The sequence below is a fragment of the Dermochelys coriacea genome, chromosome 20 (assembly GCF_009764565.3).
Source record: "Dermochelys coriacea isolate rDerCor1 chromosome 20, rDerCor1.pri.v4, whole genome shotgun sequence".
NCBI lineage: Eukaryota > Metazoa > Chordata > Testudines > Dermochelyidae > Dermochelys > Dermochelys coriacea.
The window spans coordinates 4,821,835-4,847,808 of NC_050087.2; the positions used below are offsets into that span (position 1 = coordinate 4,821,835).

Sequence of the window (25,974 nt, forward strand, 5' to 3'; positions counted from 1 at the left end):
TACGCAACCATACCGTGTTAAATGTAAACGAATAAAAATCAAGGGAAAGTGGCATTTTTTTCCTGCATAGTAAAGTCTCAAAGCTGTATTACGTCAATGTTTAGCTGTAAACTTTTGAAAGAACCACCCAAATGTTTTGTTCAGAGTTACGAATATTTCAGAGTTCTGAACAACCTCCGTTATCAAGGTGTTTGTAACTCTGAGGTTCTATTGTATTGTTTTTTGTGGGGGAGGTAAGGCGGTTGCTGTAGATTTCTTGATTTATGTCAGTTTGTCTGAGCTTGATTCTCAAAAGGCCCCTTTCCCCCCATTCTGGCCGTGTAATGGAGAACAGCCCTGGCAACATCTCATGCATTTGCTCCTTTTTAAGGCTCCTGTGCAGAGCCAGAGCAGTGTAAAGGGGCTTTGTGTAAATGAGAATCAGGTCCCCTGTGTTTGAAATTAGTGTTAAGGGATGGCTGCCTTTTATTTTTGCTTGTGTGAAGCTAGCAGAAATATACAAAATAATGCCAATGTCTCGAAGCTGTAAAAGTTCTCTCTAAGCCGCAAGGAAACAAAGGAAGGTTCAGGAGTAAAAGAACCCTCTGCTAACATCTGTGAGAGGAGAGCAGTGATACTATTTCGATGCTCCGCCTTCAGCAGGTTGAATGAGGTAGGCCAGCTGCCAGACACACCCACCCCTCCGTAAAATGATCCTTTCTCTGCCCTCAAACCAAGCCCTGCTCTTCTAACGGATAAAAGGAGAGGGAGGCTCAGAGGGACGCACTTGATCTCTCCTGATCTCCCCTGTAGCCTGCCTGAGCTTTCTCAGGAGGGGAAGGACAGAATCCAGCCCAGTAACCATGTCGAGGTCTGTAAGTTTCAGTTCTCGCTCGGCTGCTCCCCCAGGGGGCTTTAGACAGGTCCGAGTCAGCACTGTCTCCTCGACCCGTGGCTTGGGCGGGGGTGCCGGCTTGGGAAGGGCAGGTGGCTTTGGCAGCTCCAGTCTCTATAGCCTAGGCTCTGCCAACAAGAGGATTTCGCTGGGCCCTGGAGGAGGCAGCTCCTACAGCGTCCACTCTGGATATGGGCTGGGCGCTATGTTTGGCGCAGGAGCCGGTGGTGGGTTCACTCCTGCCGGCATCCAAGAGGTGACCATCAACCAGAGCCTCCTGGCGCCCCTCAACGTGCAGATTGACCCCACCCTCCAGACAGTCCGTAAAGAGGAGAAGGAGCAGATCAAGACCCTCAACAACAAATTCGCCTCCTTCATCGACAAGGTGAGATGCAGGAACAGGTAGCAACTCAGAAGATGATCCAAACCCCAGTGAAACCAGCGGGGGACTTTCCCTGGACTTTGGATCAGGCCCCGTAGTTCTAAAGATGGATGGTAAAATTATCCTGTAGCCCTTATTGAATTCTTACTCATATTGACTTCCACAACAATTTTTGCTTCAGTAAAGGCCTCAGTGCTTGCTCCTTGTTGATTAAGCTGGGGCCATTCAGGGAACCTAGGTTATGCTGTAAAAATCCCAGGGATTTCAGAAGCCCCAAAAGATCACATCTGGGTGCCAATCCAACATCACCAAATTCAAGGCGATGCTTGGATCTGGGGCTATGAGTTGACCTGTTCTCAAGGCTTGCTGTAAATCGGTGTGGCTCTATTGAAGTTAATTGACACCCATTTAGCTCTGCTGTTTTACCCCAGTTGGGAAACTGACCCATTTGTAAAATTTGGTTGGGAATCCAGGCTGGGAGTTTTTAAATCCCCTTGAAGGGTGACGAGCGTTCAGCTCTATGGTCCAGTTACCCTCAAAGTCATTAGGCAGCTTCCCAGGGGAAGCCAAATCTGTCCCTCTCTAACAAGAAAAAGCTGCATTTGCTTAGTGAACGAGTAGTCAGAAATCTGGGGTGTTATCTTGTTTCAGAATCTCAAACCCTCTCCCTGAATAGTTCAGATGCCTTTCCCTTCCCCCACATCTCGTACAACATGCATGTCCTTGCAGCGATAGACAGTTCTCCTAGCTTTGTGCCGTTACAGCTGGCTCGCTAACAAGGTCTGGTTCCCCTCCTGGCTTGCAGGTCCGCTTCCTGGAGCAGCAAAACAAAATACTGGAGACCAAATGGAGCCTCCTGCAGGACCAAAAGACCACCCGCAGCAACATTGCTCCCATGTTTGAGGCCTACATTAACAACCTGCGGAGGCAGCTAGACAGGTGGCTGAACGACAAAGGGCGCCTGGAGGGCGAACTGAAGAACATGCAGGATCTTGTGGAGGATTTCAGGAACAAGTAATGTATCATCTAGTTGTCTAACGGTATGCTGAGCCCGGGAGAGCTGTCTGACTCCTTGCAAAGATGGCTCAGGCTCTTCAATGGGGGAATCCTTTCTAAGGCAGGGGACTATGACCCATTGCAAAAAATAGCTTACATGCCAGCACAGTAATTGCTTGTTATTGCTTGTGTATCCCGCCACACCTCTTGGTGTGGTGTTCTGTCCCATCTAGTGGCACCGAGACGTGTGTGTGTGTGATATTAATGAGTCTGCTCTACAGCCTTAGCTAAGGGCCATATGTTGGTGTGTTTGTGTGTGTCCCCAAATAGCTTTTAGTTCATGCAGTAGAGGCTCATGCACTGAGGTCCGAGGTTTGATCCCGCCCACCAACGACCAGGGTCTGCCGGTGTTACATTTGTACACACACGCTTCTAGCAACACAGTTCTGTAGAATCTATCTAAACTTCTAAGGAACGTGATCTGCATGTGCCAAGGCAATTTAGATGGCTCATTCAGAAGAGATTTCCAATCCTGTAGTCAGTGGCTGACCTTTGGCTGAGTTACAATTACAGTATTGGAAGAGGGAACGGAAACCCTCTCCAGAAAGAAAGACAGATCGATTGTAGCCAGGCAGAAAGCTTTGTTTGCGAACAGAGACTTTGTACTAAAGATGGTTGGGAAACAGAATTTCCACTCCCGGGGGAAAAGCTGACATTTCAGAATGTGTTTTTGTTCTGAATTGTAACAGACAAGAGGAATTTTTTCCATTTTTTGTGTGTGGAATGGCGCTTTCAGAATAGTTCTTCCTGAAAACATCACCATGTTCTGGTTTGGTAATGTCACAACATCATCATATTAAATGCTAAATTACATATATCACAGCTATTTAAGATAATACTCCCTAGTTCTTATACAGCACTTTTTGTCAGTAGGTTTCAATGCACTTTACAAAGGAGGTCAGTATCATTACCCTGCTTTTACAGATGGGGAAACTGAGGCACAGGGCAGTGAAATGACTTGCTTAAGGTCACTCAGCAGGCCAGTGGCAGAGACAGGTCTCCCAAAGCAGTGTCTACACTGACACTTTCAGTGCTAAAACTTTTGTGAAAAAACTCCCCAGAGCGACAAAAGATTTAGCACTGAAAAGCACCAGTATAGACAGCGCTTTATTGCTAAAGCTACTGCCGCTCATTCGGGGTGGGTTTTTTTTTATTGGGAGTGCTCTCTCCCGGCGCTAAAGCGTGTCTACATTGCCCATGTCCCAGCGCTGCCACGGCTGCACTGTAACGTGGGGAGTGTAGATATGCCCCAAGTCCCAGTCCAGAGCACTATCCAGTAGGCAACACTGCCTATAGTGTAGGTCCCTATGATTCATAATGTTACATGCCTGTCGTTGACATAGTCCCATGGAAACAATGGGGGAAAAAATGACTTGTGATCTAGCAAGGGGCTTCTCAATCTTAACCAAATCCTTTGGGAAAGTCCAACTCAAACCATTCCTCGCTCCTTTCACCCCAGGCTGCGCTCAACTGAGTTGGCAAACTGGAGCAGACAGGAACTGTAAATAGTGCAGATAAACCCCAGAGAATGTCAGGATAAAAGTCAATAACCGGTAATCCCTGCATAGGTGCAGCTGACGGGCATGTAGATGAAACAAAACAAAGACTGTTGGGGATTGCATTATCTCCTGGCTAACGGGTGTCCCCCATTGCTTGGTTTATTAATATCTCACCTATGGAGCAGTGCTTTACACCTGTGCGAAGAGGGTTTAAAAAGCTTCCATTCCTCAGCCCAGATCCTCAGCTGGCATAAGTGTGGTTTCACTGGCGCCATGCAAAGTGGGTGTAAATGCCTGCCCAAGTGCAAAGGCAGTAGAGAATCAAGCACAGGGACTTCAATGCTCTGGCAAGGTGAAGGGGTCTTAAATCAAGTGTGCCTGTAATTAACCCCCACTGCAAGGCCCTTTACAAAGGCAGAGCAGTGTAAAAAAGGGTCAAAGTGTAAATAAGAATCGGGCCCTAAGAATTTTGAAGCATGAAACTAATCAAGATGGTTGTGATTCTTCTCTCACTCATACCAGTTTTACACCAGTAACATCAGTGGAATTGCTCTTGATTTACACCACTATACATCCGATCAGGCTCGAGTCATACTGAATTCAGTACCTGGATTGATACCGATAATGGGCATGCCAACACTGCATTGTAAACCCGGGTCTGTGGGACCCAGGCTTGTGGACTTGGTGTTTCCATGTCTGCGCTTGACCATCCACACTGCATTGTAAACTGGGGCTTACAATTGCTGGACCCGGGTCTCCCAGCTGTGCTAATGCATTCATAGTGTACGACGCAGTCCTTCTGACTTGGGTCTATGGCTTGAGCTGCATCCACACTGCAAAATGACAGGGCTTGGACCCATCCGCTGAGCGGGACTCGGCTTCTGACCCTCTGGCCAAGCAGGGTTCTGGGACCGGGATGCTTGCTGACCCAAGTCAGAATGATTTGTATATGGATGGAAGGGGCTTGGGCTCAGACCTATGTGCACCGAAGACATACCCTTATTTGGGGTGAGGCAGGTAACTCCTTTGACATCTGTTCACTTATTTAATTCCCTTTCTCTCCATACTACAGGTTCTGTGTGCAGAGCATGCCAGTGTAAATGTCAGGTTATGCAATTCGCTCAAGAATGCCAGATCCTCAGCTCCTATAAATCCGTGCAGCTCCATTGATTTCAATGGAGTCGCATTGAGTTTTACGAGCCGAAGACCTGGCTCTGTATATGCAACGCACTGTTCTGCTGCAGGCAACATAAAGCAGAACTGCAGCCTACAGGGTGCCTGTTGAACTCAAGGTTCCTCAAAGCACTTTGGAAAGCAACAGGTTATGTACCAGCTGTGCAGCAGCAGTGTAAGCAAACAGAGCAGCTATTATGATCCCAACAATAGCATCTCACAGACAACTCCTTGGCTCTGCTCAGCTAGAATGAAAAACATGGAGTTGCTCTGCTAGGGATTTCAGGGGCTGTTGTACTGAGTTTCAGGTGTTCCAGGTTGCATTTTCCACTCTGCTGTGGATTCACTTGGGCAAGTGACTTACGTGCAGACCTGCATTTCAGAGGTGCAGCAGGGCTCCAGTAGTGCCTGTTAATTTCAGTTGGAGTAATGAATGTTCAGCATTCTTAAAAATCAGGCTTTATGAGCCAGATCCTCAGGGGGTGTAAACTAATGTGGCTCCAGTTAAGACTGTGGAACGATGCAGAGGATCTAGCCCATTGCATCTAAAGATGGGTCTTTTTGCTCTGTGATTGTACAGTGCCTTGCATAATGGGGTCCTGGTCCGTCACCCGGGTTCCTAGATGCTACTGTAGTACAAACAGCTAGTGATAAAAATGGATAACCAGAAACTGATGTAACCCAAATTAGAGAGCACTTGAAAATTTGAGCCATAGCCTCTCTGTGACTCAGTTTCCCCATTTGTGAAAGGGGACTGATTACACTTGCTTACCTTCTACTGGTGTATTGAGGCTTAATCAATGCCTGCAAAATGCTTTGAAATCCTGGTATAAAGATGTGCATAATAATAGCAATGATAACGGGGAGGAGGAAATACTGCCAGATAAGTTTGGAAGAGGTTTGGATGAATTTGCTGTAACTGTTCACACCCTTTTTGCATCAGTATTTGCTTTTGGTGGGTATCCTGGGGAGGAAGTTGTGACTATTTGCACCAGGAACCTGATTCCATGAGTTACCGCTCATCCAAACAGGCAGCCTAAACAATAGCATGTGACTTATGTGTCCAATCAAAGACAAATAACACAGCATGAATTTCAAATATTAGACATTTGCAATGAGCTGTTTGGGCAGACCAAGGGTCAGGCCCTTAGCTGATGTAAATAGCAGTAGTACTATCACTGATTTACACCAGCTGAGGATCTAGGGCTAAGGATTATTTGCTTAAATTTGGAGGGCGTGAGTGTAGGGGCTGCTCATGGGCTGGGAGGTTAAGCAGCTTGGGGGAGCCCTAAGAAGGGAAGAGGAGAGTCAGATGAGGGTGGGGGCAAATCTATGCGGCCCCCCCCACTTTAAATAGCGCTCCACAGAACCTGCAGCAAACAATTTCAAATGACAAACACATCATGGGAAATCATAAACTGATTGGAGATGATTCTCAAATGGAGCAAGAGGCTAAATTGATCAGCTAAGTTATTCATTGTGTATTTTTGGCTGCAGTCTAGCTAGAGGTGGGTGTTTTCCCATTCCATGAGAGTTTCTGAGATTTGACTTTTTCCCCATCCCAAATCAAAACAAAAAGTCAAAATCCCCCAGATTTGTATAAAATGATAATCTGGAAAAAAATCAGATTGGGCCCAACTGAAATGTTGTGTTTCAATTTCAATGTTTTAACATTTTAAGGCTATTTTTAAGGTCAATAAAATGAAGTGAAAGTTCAAAACAAAAAAGTCACTTGGAACCAAAAAATGAAGCTTTGTGTCTAAAACATTAAACAGTCCTGTTTCTACAATTTCAAAATGAAAAAAGAAAAACCATTTCTCAGATCGGGAGATTTATCCAAACCAACAGTTTCCGTTTCCATAAATGGCGTTTTACGACGAGAAGACTTTTTGTCTAAAAATTCCTGACCAGCTTTAGATCTCACGCATGCCACTTCCTTTCCTTCCAACAGGTACGAAGATGAAATCAACAAGCGCACGACAGCAGAGAATGAGTTTGTTGTTCTCAAAAAGGTGAGTGGCATGATCTTTGAATGAAATCGCAGAAGCTGATTTTCAAAGGGGCGGAGGCGCTGTAACGTTTCTAGTATAGACTAGCCCTGGATGTAGGCAACATCCAAATCCTTATCTGGGAACCTGAATAAACAGCCTGATTTTCAGAGACAATGAGCACGCCCGACCTCCACTGAAGCCAAACTAACTTAGGCTTGAATAGAGACTGGGAATGGATGAGTCATTACACAAAGTAAAACTATTTCCCCATGTTATTTCTCCCCCCCACCCCCCACTGTTCCTCAGATGTTCTTGTTAACTGCTGGAAATAGCCTACCTTGCTTGTCACCATGAAAGGTTTTCCTCCTCTCCTTCCCCCCCCCCCCCCCGCTGCTGGTGGTGGCTCATCTTAAGTGATCACTCTCCTTACAGTGTGTATGATAAACCCATTGTTTCATGTTCTCTGTGTGTGTATATAAATCTCTCCTCTGTTTTTTCCACCAAATGCATCCGATGAAGTGAGCTGTAGCTCACGAAAGCTTATGCTCTAATAAATTTGTTAGTCTCTAAGATGCCACAAGTACTCCTTTTCTTTTTGCGAATACAGACTAACACGGCTGCTACTCTGAAATTGGTCTCACTGTGTCTCTGATTATTCTTCAGGATGTTGATGCTTCCTACATGAACAAGGTGGAGCTGGAGGCCAAGGTAGATGCCTTGACCGATGAGATCAACTTCCTGAGGTCTCTCTACGAAGCAGTAAGTGCCCTTTCCCTCTATCATAAACAGACAGACTGATGATGTGCAACTCCATCAGTGATTGACATTTCCAAGGAGATGCTTCGTGATTTGTGCTATAGTATGTAAATATTATGGATGGTTGGATGGATAGATCCTGATTTTTCTCTCACTTAAACAGGTGAGAATCAGGAATAGCTTCCTGGAAGATAATAGAGTTATACTGTTGTAAGGAGGAGAATCAAGTCCTACGCATATGCAAGAGGTTCAGACTGTGAGGATCTGTTCAGTGATGCTCAAAAATGAAGCCCTAAAGTGCTATATTTGGCCCCCCTGGTGTCATAAAATACAGCCCATGGCCACCCAGGCAACAGCTTGAGGATAAAACAGATCAAATGAAATTTGCAATCCCTGTGATCTCATGCAATGATTTCTTGTCATCCGTGATGAAAGACACAAGAGCTGAAGAAGAACTCTAGAGTTGTGAATTAATCTTGTGACTAGAAAAGGAGTACCGGTGGCACCTTAGAGACTAACAAATTTATTAGAGCATAAGCTTTCGTGAGCTACAGCTCACTTCATTGGAGGCATCCGATGAAGTGAGCTGTAGCTCACGAAAGCTTATGCTCTAATAAATTTGTTAGTCTCTAAGGTGCCACCGGTACTCCTTTTCTTTTTGCGAATACAGACTAACACGGCTGCTACTCTGAAACCTATCTTGTGACTGCATTTCTATCAGAGCTGATTGGAAAATGCATGTGTATGTGTGTGTGTGTGTGTGTGTCTGTGTGTGAGTAAAGTTCTGTTTTAGACAAAATATTTTGGCCAAAACCCCACATATTTTGATTGTGAAATGCCATCCTTGTGCCTCCTGGGAGTAGTACTTCCAGGACCTCATTCTCTTCTATAGACCAGACTCCCTAGTCAGACTACATCTCCCATGATGCACCACAGTCCTTCCTTATGGTAGGGGAAAGCCCTGTAGTACAGCACTCACAAAGCGGTGGTGCACCATGGAAGATGAAGTCCAACAGGGGACCCTGGTCCATACAGGAGAATGGGGGCACAAGGCACTTGAATTACTCATGAAGCACCACCATGAAAATATTTTCATTTTCAGGCTTTCCATTTTCTGGCCAAAAATTGAAATTTGCCCTGGAAAGCAGACACTTCTCACAAAATTTTATTTTGCTTAGTCAAAAATCCAATTTTCAGTTTCAGTGGAAAATTTTCAACCAGACTTAATTTATACCCCACTTCGAAATTTTCCCTTTGGGTTCTGGACAGTTGACAATGGAGCTCTTCCTGTGGCAACACATGTAGGCCCCCCCAGTTGATTGTAATTTGCATAGATGACTCAAATCCCCGCTTAGCAAATCCGGCTCTTTATTCCATGTGAGCTTTGTATTGAAACAGACTCAAGAGTCAGGGGATCACAGGTTTCCTTCTGAAGGGAGTTTACTGCAGAAGATGCAAGTGGTGCAAGCTAAAAAATAATTAATATTGATTTTCTGGTGGCAAAAGAAGTTCACTGAGTCCTGGTCACGATGCCTGAAGACTCCACCTTGGGCCTCCCTCCAATTCCGATTGGAAAGCCTCCAATACCCTTTCCGTCAGGGTCTGAGTCTGCACCGTAGTCTGCTGCCCTTCTGTGGTCGTTCCTATGTTCACCTGGGCCCTCTCTGTCCCAATTGTTCTATCTCGTAACCCCTTTTTTCCTGCCTCACTGGGACCCATATTTCCCCTTTGCTACCAGGCCCTCTCTTAAGTGGACAATGCCTTTTTATATGGCCAGTCTCATGGCACCCAAAGCAAACCCTTTTCTTTGCCTTGTCAGCAAGGCTTCCTTCCCCTGGGCTAGCCTTCACCTCACAGCTCACATATGGGCATCTCCTCCAGAGGTGTCCCCACTGACCACAGGCAAAACATGCCCCTCCTTTTCCTGTTCTCCCTACAGGATGCACTCTTTGGGGCTTTCTTCTCTTTCTCATCCTAGTAGGGGCATTCCCTTTTCTGGTGTTCTCCTCACTCACAGGCATAACACTCCTGGTGCCCAGGCCTCCAGCCTCCTAGCTCTGATATCTTCCTTCCTATCTCGCGCCCTGCGGCCTCTACTAATTTCTTCCTGCAGGAACTTATAACTAGAGCCTGCTGCAGTTTGGCCAGCTGCGCCAAATAATTCTGCACAGACCAATGTGTCTCCCATTGTCTCTGCTGGTTCTCCAGCACCTGCTGCAGCAGGGTCTGGATCCATCCCTTCTGTTTGTCATCCCCCCAGCTTCTGCAGTGGGTGGGGGGATTCTGGAGTCCAGCCTGGGAGGGTCTAAATGCCTTCTGCAAAGAAAGCTTCCACACACTGCGGCTCCATTGCCACAAGTGTCTCTACTATAGTCTGTCCTGCTCCCCTTGCATCAGGGTAACTGCCTTATACAGTCTTTCACAGTCCACCACAGTCTCTCAACCTCCCCTTGTAGCAGGAGCAACCGTGTGCCTGCGTTCTCCACCAAATTGTCACAGAGTGCACCGCTCCCCTCTGGTCTGGCGCCTCCTCCTGGTCACTCTGGGGATTAGCTCTTGAGGTTGACGCCCCTTCTGCTGTTTGCATGCCATTGCTCCGCTTCTCCCTCTGGTCTGCAGCCACACTCTCACTCCAGGAACCGCAGTGCTTTCTTCCTTCCCGCTAGATCGCTCAGCGTTTTCCCCCTTCCAGTCTTTCCTCTGCAGTCATCCTAGGCAGTCTTCCCATTCACTCCCTCAGTGGCTGGCAGGGGAACCCAGGCCTGCCCTCAATTCCAGGTTCCAGTCCAGGGACCCTCACCTCAGCCGTTCTGGGCTTTCCTCTCTCCGTCCTCATGCTCCTTCCCTAGACTGCTTCCGACCACACCTGGTTCCCCTTCTCCCTCTGGGTGTACCAGCTCCAAACCTTCTCCCGCTTCCCAGGGACTGACTGCTGCTTGCCTTCCTGCAGCTTTTCCCAGCACCCCTCAACTTTTGCCAGCTACCTAGCTTTTTACAGGCCCCACCTGTTCCTGCCCAGCTGAACCTGCTTCTAATTAGTTCCATGCTCCTGGCTCTTCCTCCAGCCTCTGGAGTTAATTGGACTGCCTGGCCACCTTAACCCTTTCAATCCCGTGTGGGCTGGTCACCCCATTGCAGGAGCTCTCACTGCCTTTGCTAGGGAGAGTAGGAGCAGCCATCTCTAATTTATCCCTCCCTGCCCTCTTACTTTAAACCTGGCTTGCTCAGATGGCGAGATAGTCACTTTACATCCTTGGCTAAGAGTGGTAGAATCTGGCCCTAACTTTGTAGTGAAGTTGGGCCTGATCCAAAACTCTGGATCCAAACTTTGAATAAATTTGGATCTGGCCTGTCACATCACAGCTGGGCTCCTTTCTCTACAGAGGGGCAAAGCTCCTTGACCCCCTTAAACTATGGGTAAGTTTGGATACAGCTGTCAGCTACATCTCTGCTTTTTTTCTTCACCTTACAGCATCAGAATGATTTGTTTTGGCAGCTACTGTGTTGTGACACTTAGTTGGATTCCTTCCTGGTTAATGATTTATTTGACCAGTTTCTTCTTATCTCCCTTCCTTTCCTTTGCTTATCTTTTCTGATCTAAATTGCTTTCTACAAGTAACACCTTAGAACTGAAGAGAGAGATCAGACAGCTTAGCTAGGGTTGTCAGGTGTCTGGTTTTGGAACCTGGGGACCCTGGCGGCTCCGGGTCAGCACCACTGACTGCACCGTTAAAGGTCAAGCTCCTGTGTGACTCGTAGGAAGCTGCTGGCATCTCCCTCTGGCTCCTAGGTAGAGGGATCGCCATGGGGGCTCTGTGCACTGGCCCCGCCCCCAGCACCAGCTCAGCTGCTTCCATTGGCCAGGAACCCTGGACAATGGGAGCTGAGGGGGCGGTGCCTGCAGGTGCAGGCAGTGCAGAGAGACACATGGTCATGCCTCCGCTTAGGAGCTGGAGGGAGATGCCAGTAGCTTCCCGGGAGCCACCTGAGGTAAGCACTGCTCAGAGCCTGCACCCCCTCCTGTACCCCAGCCCCGTCCCCCAGCCCAGAGCCTCCTCTTGCACCTCAAACCCTGGCCCCACCCCAGATCCCGCACCCTCAGCCAGAATCCTCACCCCCCCATACCCTAACCCCCTGTCCCAGCCCGGATCTCTCTCCTGCACCCTGAACCCCTCATTTATGGCCCCACCCCAGAACCTGCACCCCATAGGCCATACCCCCTCACACATCCCAACACCCTGCCTCAGCCCAGAGCCCTCTCATCACTAGTACCATCCCAGAGCCTGTACCCGCAGCTGGAGCCCTCACCCCCCCCACATCCCAACCCCTGCCCCATCCTGGATCCCCCTTCTGCACCCTGAACCCCTCATTTATGGCCCCACCCCAGAGCCCACACCCTCCAGCCTAGATTCCATACCCCCTCCCATACCCCAACCCCATGCCTCAGCCCAGAGCCCTCTCCTGCACCTCAAACCCCTCATCTCCAGCCCCACCCCAGAGCCCATACCCATGACCCTCCCCACCACTCACCACCCCCCTCACCCCAACCACCTACCCCAGCCCGATGAAAATGAGTGAGTGAGCGAGGGATGGGGGAGAGCGAGCGACAGAGGGAGGGAGATGGCATGAGCAGGGGACGTGGCCTTGGAAAAGGGGCGGGGCAAGGATGTTCGGTTTTCTGCCGATAGAAAGCTGGCAACCCCTAAGCTCAGCTGAGATAGAAAATTAGCCAGTTGAGATTATCATGTGTTTAATGTAATTCGCAGGAACTTCGTGAGCTGCAGGCACAGGTTTCTGACACCTCTGTGGTCCTCACCATGGACAACAGCCGAAACCTGGATATGGACAGCATCATCGCTGAGGTCAAAGCGCAGTACGAGGAAATGGCCAACAAGAGCCGAATGGAAGCTGAGTCCTGGTACCAAACCAAGGTGAGCGATGATGGAAATAGGGGAACTCGGAGTTGCTGCTATTTAAGATGTGTCTGGAGAGGCTAGTCTGTGAGGGGCCATTGAGCACTATCATGATGACTGTCCTTTATGGAGCTTTTGTTGTGTGCCACAGTTTGAGACGCTGCAGGCCACTGCGGGGAAACATGGGGATGAACTGCGCAACACCAAGACCGAGATCACGGAGATTAACCGCATGATCCACAGACTGCAGGCTGAAATTGACAATGTGAAAAGCCAGGTGAGGCGTTGGCCTGGTTTTCCTGCTGCTTCTTCCAGAGAGTGTTGAGTCATGAGTTTAATAGAAAGAAGGTTCATAAATACAGTAAGAGGTCTTAAGGTCAGTGCCTATTAAAAGCACTTGGAGAAAGCTGCAGTTATAATGTCAGAAGAGGAAGATCGTGCTAGGGAAGACAACAGCCAAATGTCCAGAAATTGGTGTCCCTCGTTATATTGATCCCAGTACTGCCACCATGACTTCCATTGGCCAGTGCTTTACTCTGGGAGTACCTCCATTACAGTCATGGTCTAGTGGATAGGGCACTATTGTAGGAGTCGGGAGATGTGGTTTCTATTCCCGGCTCTATGTCATGATGACTCAGCCACAGCGAGGCACTGCAGTGCATCATGGAGGATGGAGTCTGATTGGCGAGCCGGGCCCATAAAAAAGAATGGGGCCACAAGGAACATGGGACTACAACTCCCATGAAGCACTGTAGCAGATGCGCTTGACACACAGGTTAACAGCGAGACAATGCGGGGGAGATATCTTTTATTGGACCAACTTCTGTTGGTGAGAGAAACAACACAGAGCTCTTCTTCAGGTCTGGGAAAAGAACTTCAAGCGTCACAGCTAAATTCAAGGTGGAACACATTGTTTAGCATAGGTAGTTAGTATATACTCTAAGGGACCATTCAAGGTGGATCCCGCGATGGGGGAGGATCTCAGAGCCCAGGCTCCAATCTGAGCCTCAACATAGGGTGACCATATTTCCCAAAGGGAAAAAGGGATACTGTGTGGGGCTAGCCTGAGACCTTTCCCCCCCTCCCCCAACACGGGGCTGGCCAGAGCTGCTCGCCTGAGCCCCCCCATGCAGAGCTGGCATTGCTGGTCCCCCGAGCCCTGCCTGCCCCCCACGCAAGGCTGGGGCTGGCGTAGTTGTTTGCTTAAGTCCTGTCTGCCCCTGCCTGAGCCCTGCCTCCCACTCTGCATGGGGCTGGCATCCCCGCTCGCCCCCCACATGTTCTTTTGCACCCCACTTTTTTGATAAATGCCCACCTTTGCCACAAAGGGACTGTTCCTGCCAAAACAGGACATATGGTCACTCTACCCCAAGGTCTACAATGCAGTTTTACAGCCCCACAGCCTGAGACCCACAAGCCCAAGTCAGCTGCCACAAGGCATCCAGGGTTTTTAATTTCAGTGCAATAGGGAACAATCCTGCATGGGTTATGGAGAGGGACATGACACTCAGTTCTTTCTATGATCCATCCACCTAACTTCTCCACTCCCTTTCTGTATCAGGTTTCAGAGTAGCAGCCGTGTTAGTCTGTATTCGCAAAAAGAAAAGGAGTACTTGTGGCACCTTAGAGACTAACAAATTTATTAGAGCATAAGCTTTCGTGAGCTACAGCTCACTTCATCGGATGCATTTGGTGGAAAAAACAGAGGAGAGATTTATATACACACACACAGAGAACATGAAACAATGGGTTTATCATACACACTGTAAGGAGAGGAGTACTTGTGGCACCTTAGAGACTAACAAATTTATTAGAGCATAAGCTTTCGTGAGCTACAGCTCACTTCATCGGATAAGTGAGCTGTAGCTCACGAAAGCTTATGCTCTAATAAATTTGTTAGTCTCTAAGGTGCCACAAGTACTCCTTTTCTTTTTGCAAATACAGACTAACAGGGCTGCTATTCTGAAAACTGTAAGGAGAGTGATCACTTAAGATAAGCCATCACCAGCAGCAGGGGGGGGGAAAGGAGGAAAACCTTTCATGGTGACAGGCAGGTAGGCTAATTCCAGCAGTTAACAAGAATATCAGAGGAACAGTGGGGGGTGGGGTGGGAGGGAGAAATACCATGGGGAAATAGTTTTACTTTGTGTAATGACTCATCCATTCCCAGTCTCTATCAAGCCTAAGTTAATTGTATCCAGTTTGCAAATTAATTCCAATTCAGCAGTCTCTCGTTGGAGTCTGTTTTTGAAGCTTTTTTGTTGAAGTATAGCCACTCTAGGTCTGTGATCGAGTGACCAGAGAGATTGAAGTGTTCTCCAACTGGTTTTTGAATGTTATAATTCTTGACGTCTGATTTGTGTCCATTCATTCTTTTACGTAGAGACTGTCCAGTTTGGCCAATGTACATGGCAGAGGGGCATTGCTGGCACATGATGGCATATATCACATTGGTAGATGCGCAGGTGAAGGAGCCTCTGATAGTGTGGCTGATGTGATTAGGCCCTATGATGGTATCCCCTGAATAGATATGTGGACAGAGTTGGCAACGGGCTTTGTTGCAAGGATAGGTTCCTGGGTTAGTGGTTCTGTTGTGTGGTGTGTGGTTGCTGGTGAGTATTTGCTTCAGATTGGGGGGCTGTCTGTAAGCAAGGACTGGCCTGTCTCCCAAGATCTGTGATGGGTCGTCCTTCAGGATAGGTTGTAGATCCTTGATGATGCGTTGGAGAGGTTTTAGTTGGGGGCTGAAGGTGATGGCTAGTGGCGTTCTGTTGTTTTCTTTGTTGGGCCTGTCCTGTAGTAGGTGACTTCTGGGTACTCTTCTGGCTCTGTCAATCTGTTTCTTCACTTCAGCAGGTGGGTATTGTAGTTGTAGGAATGCATGATAGAGATCTTGTAGGTGTTTGTCTCTGTCTGAGGGGTTGGAGCAAATGCAGTTATATCGTAGCGCTTGGCTGTAGACAATGGATCGAGTGGTATGATCTGGATGAAAGCTAGAGGCATGTAGGTAGGAATAGCGGTCAGTAGGTTTCCGATATAGGGTGGTGTTTATGTGACCATCGCTTATTAGCACCGTAGTGTCCAGGAAGTGGATCTCTTGTGTGGACTGGTCCAGGCTGAGGTTGATGGTGGGATGGAAATTGTTGAAATCATGGTGGAATCCTCAAGAGCTTCTTTTCCATGGGTCCAGATGATGAAGATGTCATCAATGTAGCGCAAGTAGAGTAGGGGCATTAGGGGACGAGAGCTGAGGAAGCGTTGTTCTAAGTCAGCCATAAAGAGATCCACTTCCTGGACACTACAGTGCTAATAAGCGATGGTCACATAAACACCACCCTATATCGGAAACCTACTGACCGCTATTCCTACCTACATGCCTCTAGCTTTCATCCAGATCATACCACTTGATCCATTGTCTACAGCCAAGCGCTACGATATAACCGCATTTGCTCCAACCCCTCAGACAGAGACAAACACCTACAAGATCTCTATCACGCATTCCTACAACTACAATACCCACCTGCTGAAGTGAAGAAACAGATTGACAGAGCCAGAGAGTACCCAGAAGTCACCTACTACAGGACAGGCCCAACAAAGAAAACAACAGAACGCCACTAGCCATCACCTTCAGCCCCCAACTAAAACCTCTCCAACGCATCATCAAGGATCTACAACCTATCCTGAAGGACGACCCATCACTCTCACAGAACTTGGGAGACAGACCAGTCCTTGCTTACAGACAGCCCCCCAATCTGAAGCAAATACTCACCAGCAACCACACACCACACAACAGAACCACTAACCCAGGAACCTATCCTTGCAACAAAGCCCGTTGCCAACTCTGTCCACATATCTATTCAGGGGATACCATCATAGGGCCTAATCACATCAGCCACACTATCAGAGGCTCCTTCACCTGCGCATCTACCAATGTGATATATGCCATCATGTGCCAGCAATGCCCCTTTGCCATGTACATTGGCCAAACTGGACAGTCTCTACGTAAAAGAATGAATGGACACAAATCAGACGTCAAGAATTATAACATTCAAAAACCAGTTGGAGAACACTTCAATCTCTCTGGTCACTCGATCACAGACCTAAGAGTGGCTATACTTCAACAAAAAAGCTTCAAAAACAGACTCCAACGAGAGACTGCTGAATTGGAATTAATTTGCAAACTGGATACAATTAATTTAGGCTTGAATAGAGACTGGGAATGGATGAGTCATTACACAAAGTAAAACTATTTCCCCATGGTATTTCTCCCTCCCACCCCACCCCACCCCCCACTGTTCCTCTGATATTCTTGTTAACTGCTGGAATTAGCCTACCTTGCTTGTCACCATGAAAGGTTTTCCTCCTTTCCCCCCCTGCTGCTGGTGATGGCTTATCTTAAGTGATCACTCTCCTTACAGTGTGTATGATAACCCATTGTTTCATGTTCCTGTGTGTGTGTATAGAAATCTCTCCTCTGTTTTTTCCACCAAAATGCATCCGATGAAGTGAGCTGTAGCTCACGAAAAGCTAGGCTCTAATAAATTGGTTATCTCTAAGGTGTCCCACAAGTACTCCTTTTTTTTTTCTGTATCAGGGAAGAGCCAGGTGTGGCACAGGATCTGCTCAGTCAGCCAGGCTGGGGTTTTTCTTCACTTCATCTGCCGCTTTAATCAGCACTCAAGGGATGTTTAAAACTCACTGCAAAGTGAGGGCCACTGTCTGCAAGGCTTGATATTTGCAATGAATAACCAGAGTGCTCAAAAAGTGGGGAGATAAGCTATTGTAAATCACTCAGCGGTGTTTATTTGGTTTCAGGCTGGAAGGCGCATTCATAAGCAAATAGTGTGAGCCAGTAAAGCTGCTTTGAATAATGAATGAGAGTTTAAAAGCAAGCCTTTCCAACCCAACAGTTGTACTATTCTACAGAACAATGCATCCGATGAAGTGAGCTGTAGCTCACAAAAGCTTATGCTCTAATAAATTTGTTAGTCGCTAAGGTGCCACAAGTACTCCTTTTCTTTATTCTACAGATGTATGTAATGTTGATCCTACAGTAAAGGGTGCACTAGAAATACAATCCATCCGTAGATAGGCAGATTGCACTAAGAAAAGAAGTACTTGTGGCACCTTAGAGACTAACAGATTTATTTGAGCATAAGCTTTCATGAGCTACAGCTCACATCCGATGAAGTGAGCTGTAGCTCACGATAGCTTATGCTCAAATAAATTTGTTAGTCTCTAAGGTGCCACAAGTACTCCTTTTCTTTTTGCGAATACAGACTAACACGGCTGCTACTCTGAAACCTGCAGATTCCACTGGGAGTCTTTTGTCCTCCTCTGGAAGGTCACGTCTTGCTCATTGCCCAACAACCATAGATGGACCCAACGTCCAATCTAGAATGGCAGCTCCAGCTGGAGTGACTTCTAAGAAGTCAACTAACTCATTGTGCATTGGGAATGTCTAGATTAGATACATCGATAAATAGATAGATAGTCCATCTCTCTCTGTGTGTATCTCTCTCTGATACAAAGATGTCATCGACAGATAGATGGATGGATAGATAGATGGATAGGTCTAGCTATTCGTGTGTCTGTCCATCCAGTACAAAGATGGATGGATTAATACCATAGATGGCATAGAGGGAGGGATGGATGGATACTATAGATGTCATGCATGGATGTATACCATAGATGGCATAGAGGGATGGATGGATACCATAGAGGGCATAGCTAGGTAGTAGAACAGAAATACCACACCAAGGGGCTGAAACACACACTGAAGTCCCGTGTTGTGCACTTGTAGCGTGCCAAGCTGGAGGAAGCCATTGCTGAGGCCGAGGAACGTGGTGAGAGGGCCATCAAAGACGCCATGGCAAAACAGGAGGAGCTGGAGGCTGCCCTGCAGAAAGCCAAGCAGGACATGGCCCGCCAGCTGCGGGAGTACCAGGAGCTGATGAACGTCAAGCTGGCCCTGGATATCGAGATTGCCACCTACAGAAAGCTGCTGGAGGGAGAAGAGAGCAGGTGGGTGCAATATACAGGCCTAAAATCATTGGAATAGTTCATCAGAACTAGGCCAATTTACCCCAGAGGGTCTGATCCATGGTGTGTGCAGCATGCAAAATCATTTCTAGAAAGAAGGACCCATTTCTCCACTGTCCTACACTTTGAATGGTTATTTACACCTGTGCAAAGAAGATGTGTGATGCTCCCACGTCAGAACGGGGGCATTACACCAGCTTTGCACGTGGGGATGAATGGTGACAGGCACCAGGCAGTGAGGAATCAGATCCAGTATTGTTCACAGTTTCCCATGAGACACCATTTGCTGCATCCAGGGCTCAGTCCTACTTCCTTTGACGTCAACGAGTTTTACCACTGTCTTAACTGGAGCAGGATTCAGGGCTTTAAAACTGCTCCATAAAGGTAAAAGACTTACAGGACCTGATCCTGAGAGTTGCGGTTCAATGACCGTCATCATCAATGGGACAGGCAAGTTCTCAGCTCTTCTCTGAATTGGGGATTACTGCAAAGGCGTGTCTGTCGAATGGGAATATTCATGGAGGTGGGAGAAAAGTTAACCCCAGAGGCAGGGAAAAGCGAATGCACCACATCAGTCCCACGCAAGCCCAGAACAGATTTCAATGCCCTGCTGCATTCCCATTGACATCAATGGCAAAAATCCCGTTTTGAGCTGATTTTTTTCCCGGTGAAAAATTTCAATGAAAATGAATTTTTTCTTTTAGTTTTGATGGGATTTTTCTTCAAAACGTTTCATTTTTTAAAATAAAATGTAGAATCATAGAATATCAGGGTTGGAAGGGACCTCAGGAGGTCATCTAGTCCCACCCGCTGCTCAAAGCATTTTCTGTTTTCTCTTGCTGGCAAAAAAAAATTCAGTGTAAACAGATTATTGGTTGTGGGAAAATTTTCATTTTTTGAACCAAAATTCCAAAATTGTTTTGACCAAAGTGACATTTTCCATGGAAACATCCATTTTGTCAAAAAGACCCCCCAACAAAATAGTTTTCTATTAAAAATAACTCACGCTGATGGAAAATTTTCAACCAGATTTACCCCCATCAGCTCCTGTTGGAGTAGGATGTGCCATTAACAACACATGTCCTGAAGGGATGAAGCATGTTTGTTAGTAATGGACAAAGTACCTGATGATACAGCTGTCTCATATTCATTATTTATAATAGCAATCATAATACATTCCCATTGTGCTGGTCTTCAAAGCCAAAAGCCTCTGGGTACCATATCTGATGAGAAGTCTAACCAAACTTCTTCTTTCTTGCCTTTGTTTTCCTCCCTTCACAGGTTGGCTGAGGACCACGTTGGCAATGTCAGCATCTGTGAGTTGGCTTTACAATTAATTCCTTCCCTAGAGAGGTTTGAGAAAATGTGCTTCAAAGTTCACAGGCCATTGATTTGATTTTATTGGATCCCTAGAGAAAATGAACAAGGAAGACCCCAATAATATCCGATAGACCAGGGGTGGGGAACCTTTCTTCTATCAAGGGCCACTGACCCACCGAAAAAATCAGTCATGAGCCACACAAAGCCCCATGGGGGAAGGGAGGGGGAAAGGTTCAGGGCTTCCCCTAGGCTCCAGGGTGAGGCCAAAAATGAGGGGTTCAGGGTGAAGGAGGGGGCTCCAGGCTGGGGCAGGGAGTTGGGGTGCAGGAGGTGGTGAGGGCTCTGGCTGGGGGTGCGGGTGCTGGTGTGGGGCTGGAGATGAGGGATTTAGGGTGCAGGAGGGGCCTCTGGGCTGGGGCCAAGTGGTTTGGAGTGCGGGAGGTGGCTCAGGGCTGGGGCAGGGGGTTGGGGTGCAGGAGGAGGGTTGGGGTGTGGGCTCTGGGAGGAAGTTTGGGTGTGGGAGATGGCTCAGGGCTGGAGCAGAGGTGTGTGTGGGGGGATCTGGGAGGGAGTTCGGGTGCGGGAGTGGGTTCTGACCTGGGGCAGGGGGTTCAGGGTGTGGGCTCTGTTTGGGTGGTGCTTACCTCAGGTGGTTCCCAGTCAGCTGTGCAGTGGGACTAAGGCAGGCTCCCTGCCTGCCCTGGCTCTGCACTGCTCCCAGAAGCGGCCGCCATGTCCGGCCCCTAGGCGGAGGGGCCAGGAGGCTCTGCGCGGCGCGTGCTACCCGTGCCTGCAGGCACTACTCCCCCAGCTCCCATTGGCTGTGGTTCCCGGCCAATGGGAGCTACGAAGCCGGCACGGGGGCGGGTGCAGCGCACGGAGCTTCCCTGCTTGCCCCTGATCTTAGGGGCTGCAGGGACATGCCGCTGCTGGTCAATGCGCAGAGCCGACTGGACTTCTGGCGAGCCAGCGCTCACAGCTCCAGCCCCACAGGTGGGGGAGCGCCGAGGCTTGGGGCTTCTGGCCCACGGCGCAAAGACTTGCCCCGGATGGTATGAAATGAAGCGGCAGGCCAGATCCGGCCCGCCAGCTGTAGGATTCCCACCCCTGCTATAGACCTTTCACACGCCCTCCAAACCTACAGAGCCTGATTCTCATTGACATGGCTAGGAGCTAGGCGTGTGATTCCCAGCTTGAGTAACCATACTCACGCCAGCTCTCACCTGAGTTAGTGCTTTAAAATCACTAGCGCAGCCCTGGTAGCACGGGCAACAGCAGCAGTGGCACAGGTGAGCTGCCCCATGTACAAACCTTCCTGAACCCCACCGCTAGAGCTGCCGCTGTGTTTAGTGTGCTAGCTCAGATGAGCTACAGGAGCTGGGAATCGCAGCCCTAACATGTAGTGAAGACGTAGCCTGTTTACTTACCGCACTGGCAGTGTAAAGGAGCAAAAATTAGTTTCACTGACTGTAAGACACTTTTATTGTGCCAAGCTGTGCGACACTTTTATTGTGCCAGGCTGTGCATTTATAATTGTTTATGACACATACCCCTCTTGACTGTGACATGCTTCTAGTACCTGTTGATCATTTATTTAACCCTTCATAAAAGGCAGCTTAATATGAAAGTGTGTATGAAAATGGATAACTTTCTATCAAATTTGACAGGATTTTTCCATAATGGTTATTCATGTATTTATTTATTTTGAATATTCTAGCCCCAGCAAATCACTTTAGCCCATGCCTAAATTTAAATACATCAATAATCCCACTGAAGTCAATAAGGCTGTTGTATCGTGAAGTGGGGCTCAGTTGACTTTGATGGGGGAGACCCTGCTGAAGCCATCCAAAATACTCATCCACCAGATGTTCTGTCAGTGCGATGTTAGCACTAAACCTAGTCAGAAATTTTCTGACTGAACATTTCTCCATTGGAAAATGCCATTTTGTTGAAACCAAAGGGTTTTGCAGAAATGTGTCGATTTCAATGAAATCTCATTTAAAAAATCTGAATGGAGCGTTCCAATTGTACATTTCAAAAAGACTTTCCGTTTAATTTCTTTTATTTGATAATATGCAAGTTAATTCTTTTTCAAAAACCAAAATTGAAAAGAAACGTTTCGATCAATCCAAAACAGTTGTTTTAAATAATTATTTCAACTAAAATTTCAAATTTGTTTTTCATTCTATTCTGGAACAGAATGTTTTTTGGATGCATGGAATTTCCTGTGAAAAGGAAAAATCCAGTTGCCACATAGCTCTAGCTAGCTCCAAAAATGCACCATTTGCCATGCACTGGCCATCCTTAGGCCCTGATCCTGCAATGAGATACATTAGTGCAGACTCCCGCTTCCCTGTGGGAGTCCCATTGTGAATGGGAGTCTGCATGGGTACGGGGTGGGCAGAAGTACTTCTTAATGCAGGACTGGGGCCTTGTTTCCAGGTCGTGCTCCTGTTCCCGTGATACCATCTTGGCCTGATTCTCCATTGTTCTGCACCCTTTGTTGTGATTTACACCAGTGCAAAATGAGTGCAAAGTACACAGGAAATGGCTCCTTTGTACACTTGGCAGTCTCTTTGAACTGGGGTGAATCATGACTCAAGGTCCAGGGCGATGGAGAATCAGGACCTCTCTGCACCAGCTGGGCACAGCTGCAATTGCATTGTACTCTCCTGACTGGAGTGGATCTGCAAACCTGGGCATTTATGATGGTTTTGGTTTTGCACCATAGCTGTGGTCAGTTCTAGTGCTGGAGGCGGATACAGCAGCACGGGTGGATATGGCTTTGGAGGAAGAACTTGCCTGGGAAGCGGAATGGGCAGTGGAGGACTCTCCTTTTCCTCTGGTGGGAGCCCTGGTGGTATGAAAGCGTACTCTCTGAGGACAACCTCTTCCAGCAGAAGAAGTAACAGGAACTAAGCTCATCACTGCCGGAATATGAGTAAAAAATCAATAAATGGCATAGAAAGAAAAAGAGTTTTATTGTCTCCTGACAGCCAAACTGGTTGCAAAATTGTGCAGTGATGAATGAAATGCCAGTAAGATACATGATAGTGCAGGACCCCACTGCAGACAGGGCTTGACTCTGCCCCATTGAGCTTTGCCACCAAGAGCAGGATCTAGGGTGAAATTCACCTCTGTGCAGCGGGCAGGATAATGCCTACACGTGACTTAAGTCCCACTATAGCCCTTTGGCTGGCTCTTTGCGTGAAGGTGCATTTCACCCACCCAAAGGCAAAACCATTTGAACATCAAGTTTTTCTAAATTTCTGCTGGGATTTTTCAAATGAGCCCAAATGAATACGGTGTTGAATTCCCACTGAATAGGATTTGGGCACCTAAACCCTCTAGGCTGTTTTGAAAACCCCAGCTCTTAGTTAAGAATCCAAAAATGGTCCTATTTTTGTTAAAAAAAGAAATTGGCATCTTTCTTTCTTTCTTTCTTTCTTTCTACAGAAAAAAATGCAGACAGATTTAAATTTGGCTTTTTAGAATGCAGAAATTCACGTACACACAGTGAAGTTTGAAGGGCATAAAATTGCCCAAAACTAAATGTACAAAAAATTACTTTAAATTTTGCAATACATTCTTCAGCCTTGGGCCTCTCTTCTGGCCACTCTTTTTTCAATCTAGTATGCTGGATCAAAAATAAATAGCTTCTGTTTATTTCCACCATTCCAAGAGAATACATGGTGCCATGGCCCATAAGAATTTACTTTGTTATTTCAGTACAAACTGCATTGACAATCTTCTTTTAAAAGTGTGTGGAGGGTGGGAATTAATTTGTTTCACCACAAAATGGTAAGCAATACGGTTACTACATTCTGTTCTCACTTACACCTGTGCAAATTAGGAGTGACTCCATTAAAGCCTCTGGAATTGTACAGACATAAAAGTGAGGCAAGTGAGAGGAGAACCAAGCCCAAAGAGTTTATCTATAGTAGAAATATTTAGGGACTCTTGAAGCTTGTATTGTCATTTCTATGTGTGCAAAGTGCTGTCAAATCAGACAGGTAGTGTTTGACACTATGCAATTCCTTTGCTTAATTGTAAATGATGACATAAGTTGCAAAGTAGTGGAACGCTGGGATCTTACTCCATACACCTTTAATATCACATGCGGCAGACAATGAACCAGATACACTTCTGGTGTAAATCAGCATAGCATTGGCTTCAAATGTTATACACATTTATACCAGCTGAAATTCTGGCCCAAGGAGGGCTTCAAATTCCTCTCACACACAAAGTGCTAGTCTGTTGACTTCAGCAGAGATACACTCGATTTTCCTGAGTCTAACTGGATTCATTTTCATCCAAGCACCCAACTCATCAGCTGGTATAAATCGATGTCACTTTATTAACTTCAGAGGAGATGTGCTACTTACTCCAGCTGAGGATCTGCCACTAAAAGTCTAGTTGCCATCGCTTTCTGATGCAGATTTTTCCCACGCTCTTCCTCTTTTGTTACTGATGCAGCTCTGTAGTTTGTACAGCGAATGTCTTGTCTTCCAAGTTCTTTTGTGGTTTTGCTCCAACATGGGTGATGGCATTTGGCCCAGAGGCCTTTGTGGCTGCAGTGTAAGAAAGAATGAATAAAAAGCTTTTGGGTTGGGAATTGTAATGAAGAACAGAGACCTGCTTGACTATCCCTGATTGCCAAAAAAGAAGCCGGAGTGCGGCTAGAAATTGCTCAGATATCTTTAGGTTACTATCAGTGCTATACTTATTCTATCTTTGGGTTCAGATGCTTAAGATAGTAATAGGGCTGGTATTGATCTCATTGACACCAATACAATACCACAACGCCTCCACCAAAGCATTAGAAAGTATTAAAAAACAGGCCCTGAGGAGTGAGAATTGTTTCCTTGATTCTGAGGTCCCTGCCAGAGCTAAGGAAGATCATGCTCTGTCCTTGTTTAAGAGGGGGGATATGATAGACTATAAAATCATGAATGGTGCGGGAAAAGTGAATAGGGGCGTGTTTTTTGCCCTTTCCCATAATACAAAAACTCAGGGTCACCAAGTGAAATGAATTGGCAGAAGGTTTAACGCAAACAAGTGCAAATAGTTTTTCACCCAACGCACAATTATCCTGTGGAACTTGTTGCCAAGAGATGTTGCGATGGCCAAAAGTGTAGCTGGGTTTAATAAAGAGCTAAAAAAGTTAACGGAGGATAGGTCCAACAATGGCTTTCAGCCAACATGGTCAGGGATGTAATTCCATGCTTGAGGCAATCCTAAACCTCTGACTGCTAGAAGCTGGGAGGGGAAAAAGAAAGAGGTGGATCTGTCCACGTCTGTTCTGTACACTCCCCCTGAAGCTCTGGTACTGGTCACTGTTGCAGACAGGATAATGGGCTATGTGTGTTCTTATTTCGTTACAATAACTGGTTATGCCAGTCAAGACAAGTCTTTAGGTTTAAATGTCTCATGGAAATAACTAATTACCCCATTCACATTTTTTGTCGTTGTGACTGTATGAGAGACAAAATAAAAATCCCTGCAAAGAATTTTGTGTTGCATTATCAACCATGTCTTCTCTGCAATGTAACTGCGGTTGAAGTTTCCTGAGTTTGTGATATGGGAGTGTGCATCATGCCTTTAATAAAGTTAACCCATTGTAGTCATTTGTAATCACAGTTGGTTTTCTTGCCAGTGGAATTCTGCACACTGAAGGTGGGGGCAGGAAAGCCTGGGAGCTTCTAAAAAATGGCATGTCTTATTATCTATTTGGGCTTCCTTTATAGCATCCTTGTCCCTGGAGTATTAGAGCACTGGATTCATAGTCACTGACTAGGGGAGGCAGTGTGGTATAGTGGATGGAGCACTAGACTGGGACTCAGGAGACACGTGTTATTATTGGCTCTAACACTGGCCAGCTGGCAAGTCACTTCACCTCAGTGAATCTCAGTTTCTTCATCTGTAAACTATGGATCTTGATATGCAACTCTTTTGTAAAGCACTCTGA

At 46.9% G+C, this 25,974-nt stretch overlaps 1 protein-coding gene across 1 annotated transcript; it reads left to right on the top strand.

The window, feature by feature from the left end:
- The first annotated feature begins 719 nt into the window (after positions 1-719).
- On the top strand, positions 720-25,637 carry LOC119845820 (keratin, type II cytoskeletal cochleal-like). The gene is made up of 9 exons (XM_038378648.2): positions 720-1,259; positions 2,062-2,270; positions 6,936-6,996; positions 7,639-7,734; positions 12,498-12,662; positions 12,796-12,921; positions 18,448-18,668; positions 19,968-20,002; positions 22,738-25,637. The coding sequence occupies exons 1-9, from the start codon at positions 843-845 to the stop codon at positions 22,923-22,925; spliced, it is 1,518 nt and encodes a 505-aa protein (XP_038234576.1). The 5' UTR covers positions 720-842; the 3' UTR covers positions 22,926-25,637.
- The last annotated feature ends 337 nt before the right edge of the window (positions 25,638-25,974 follow it).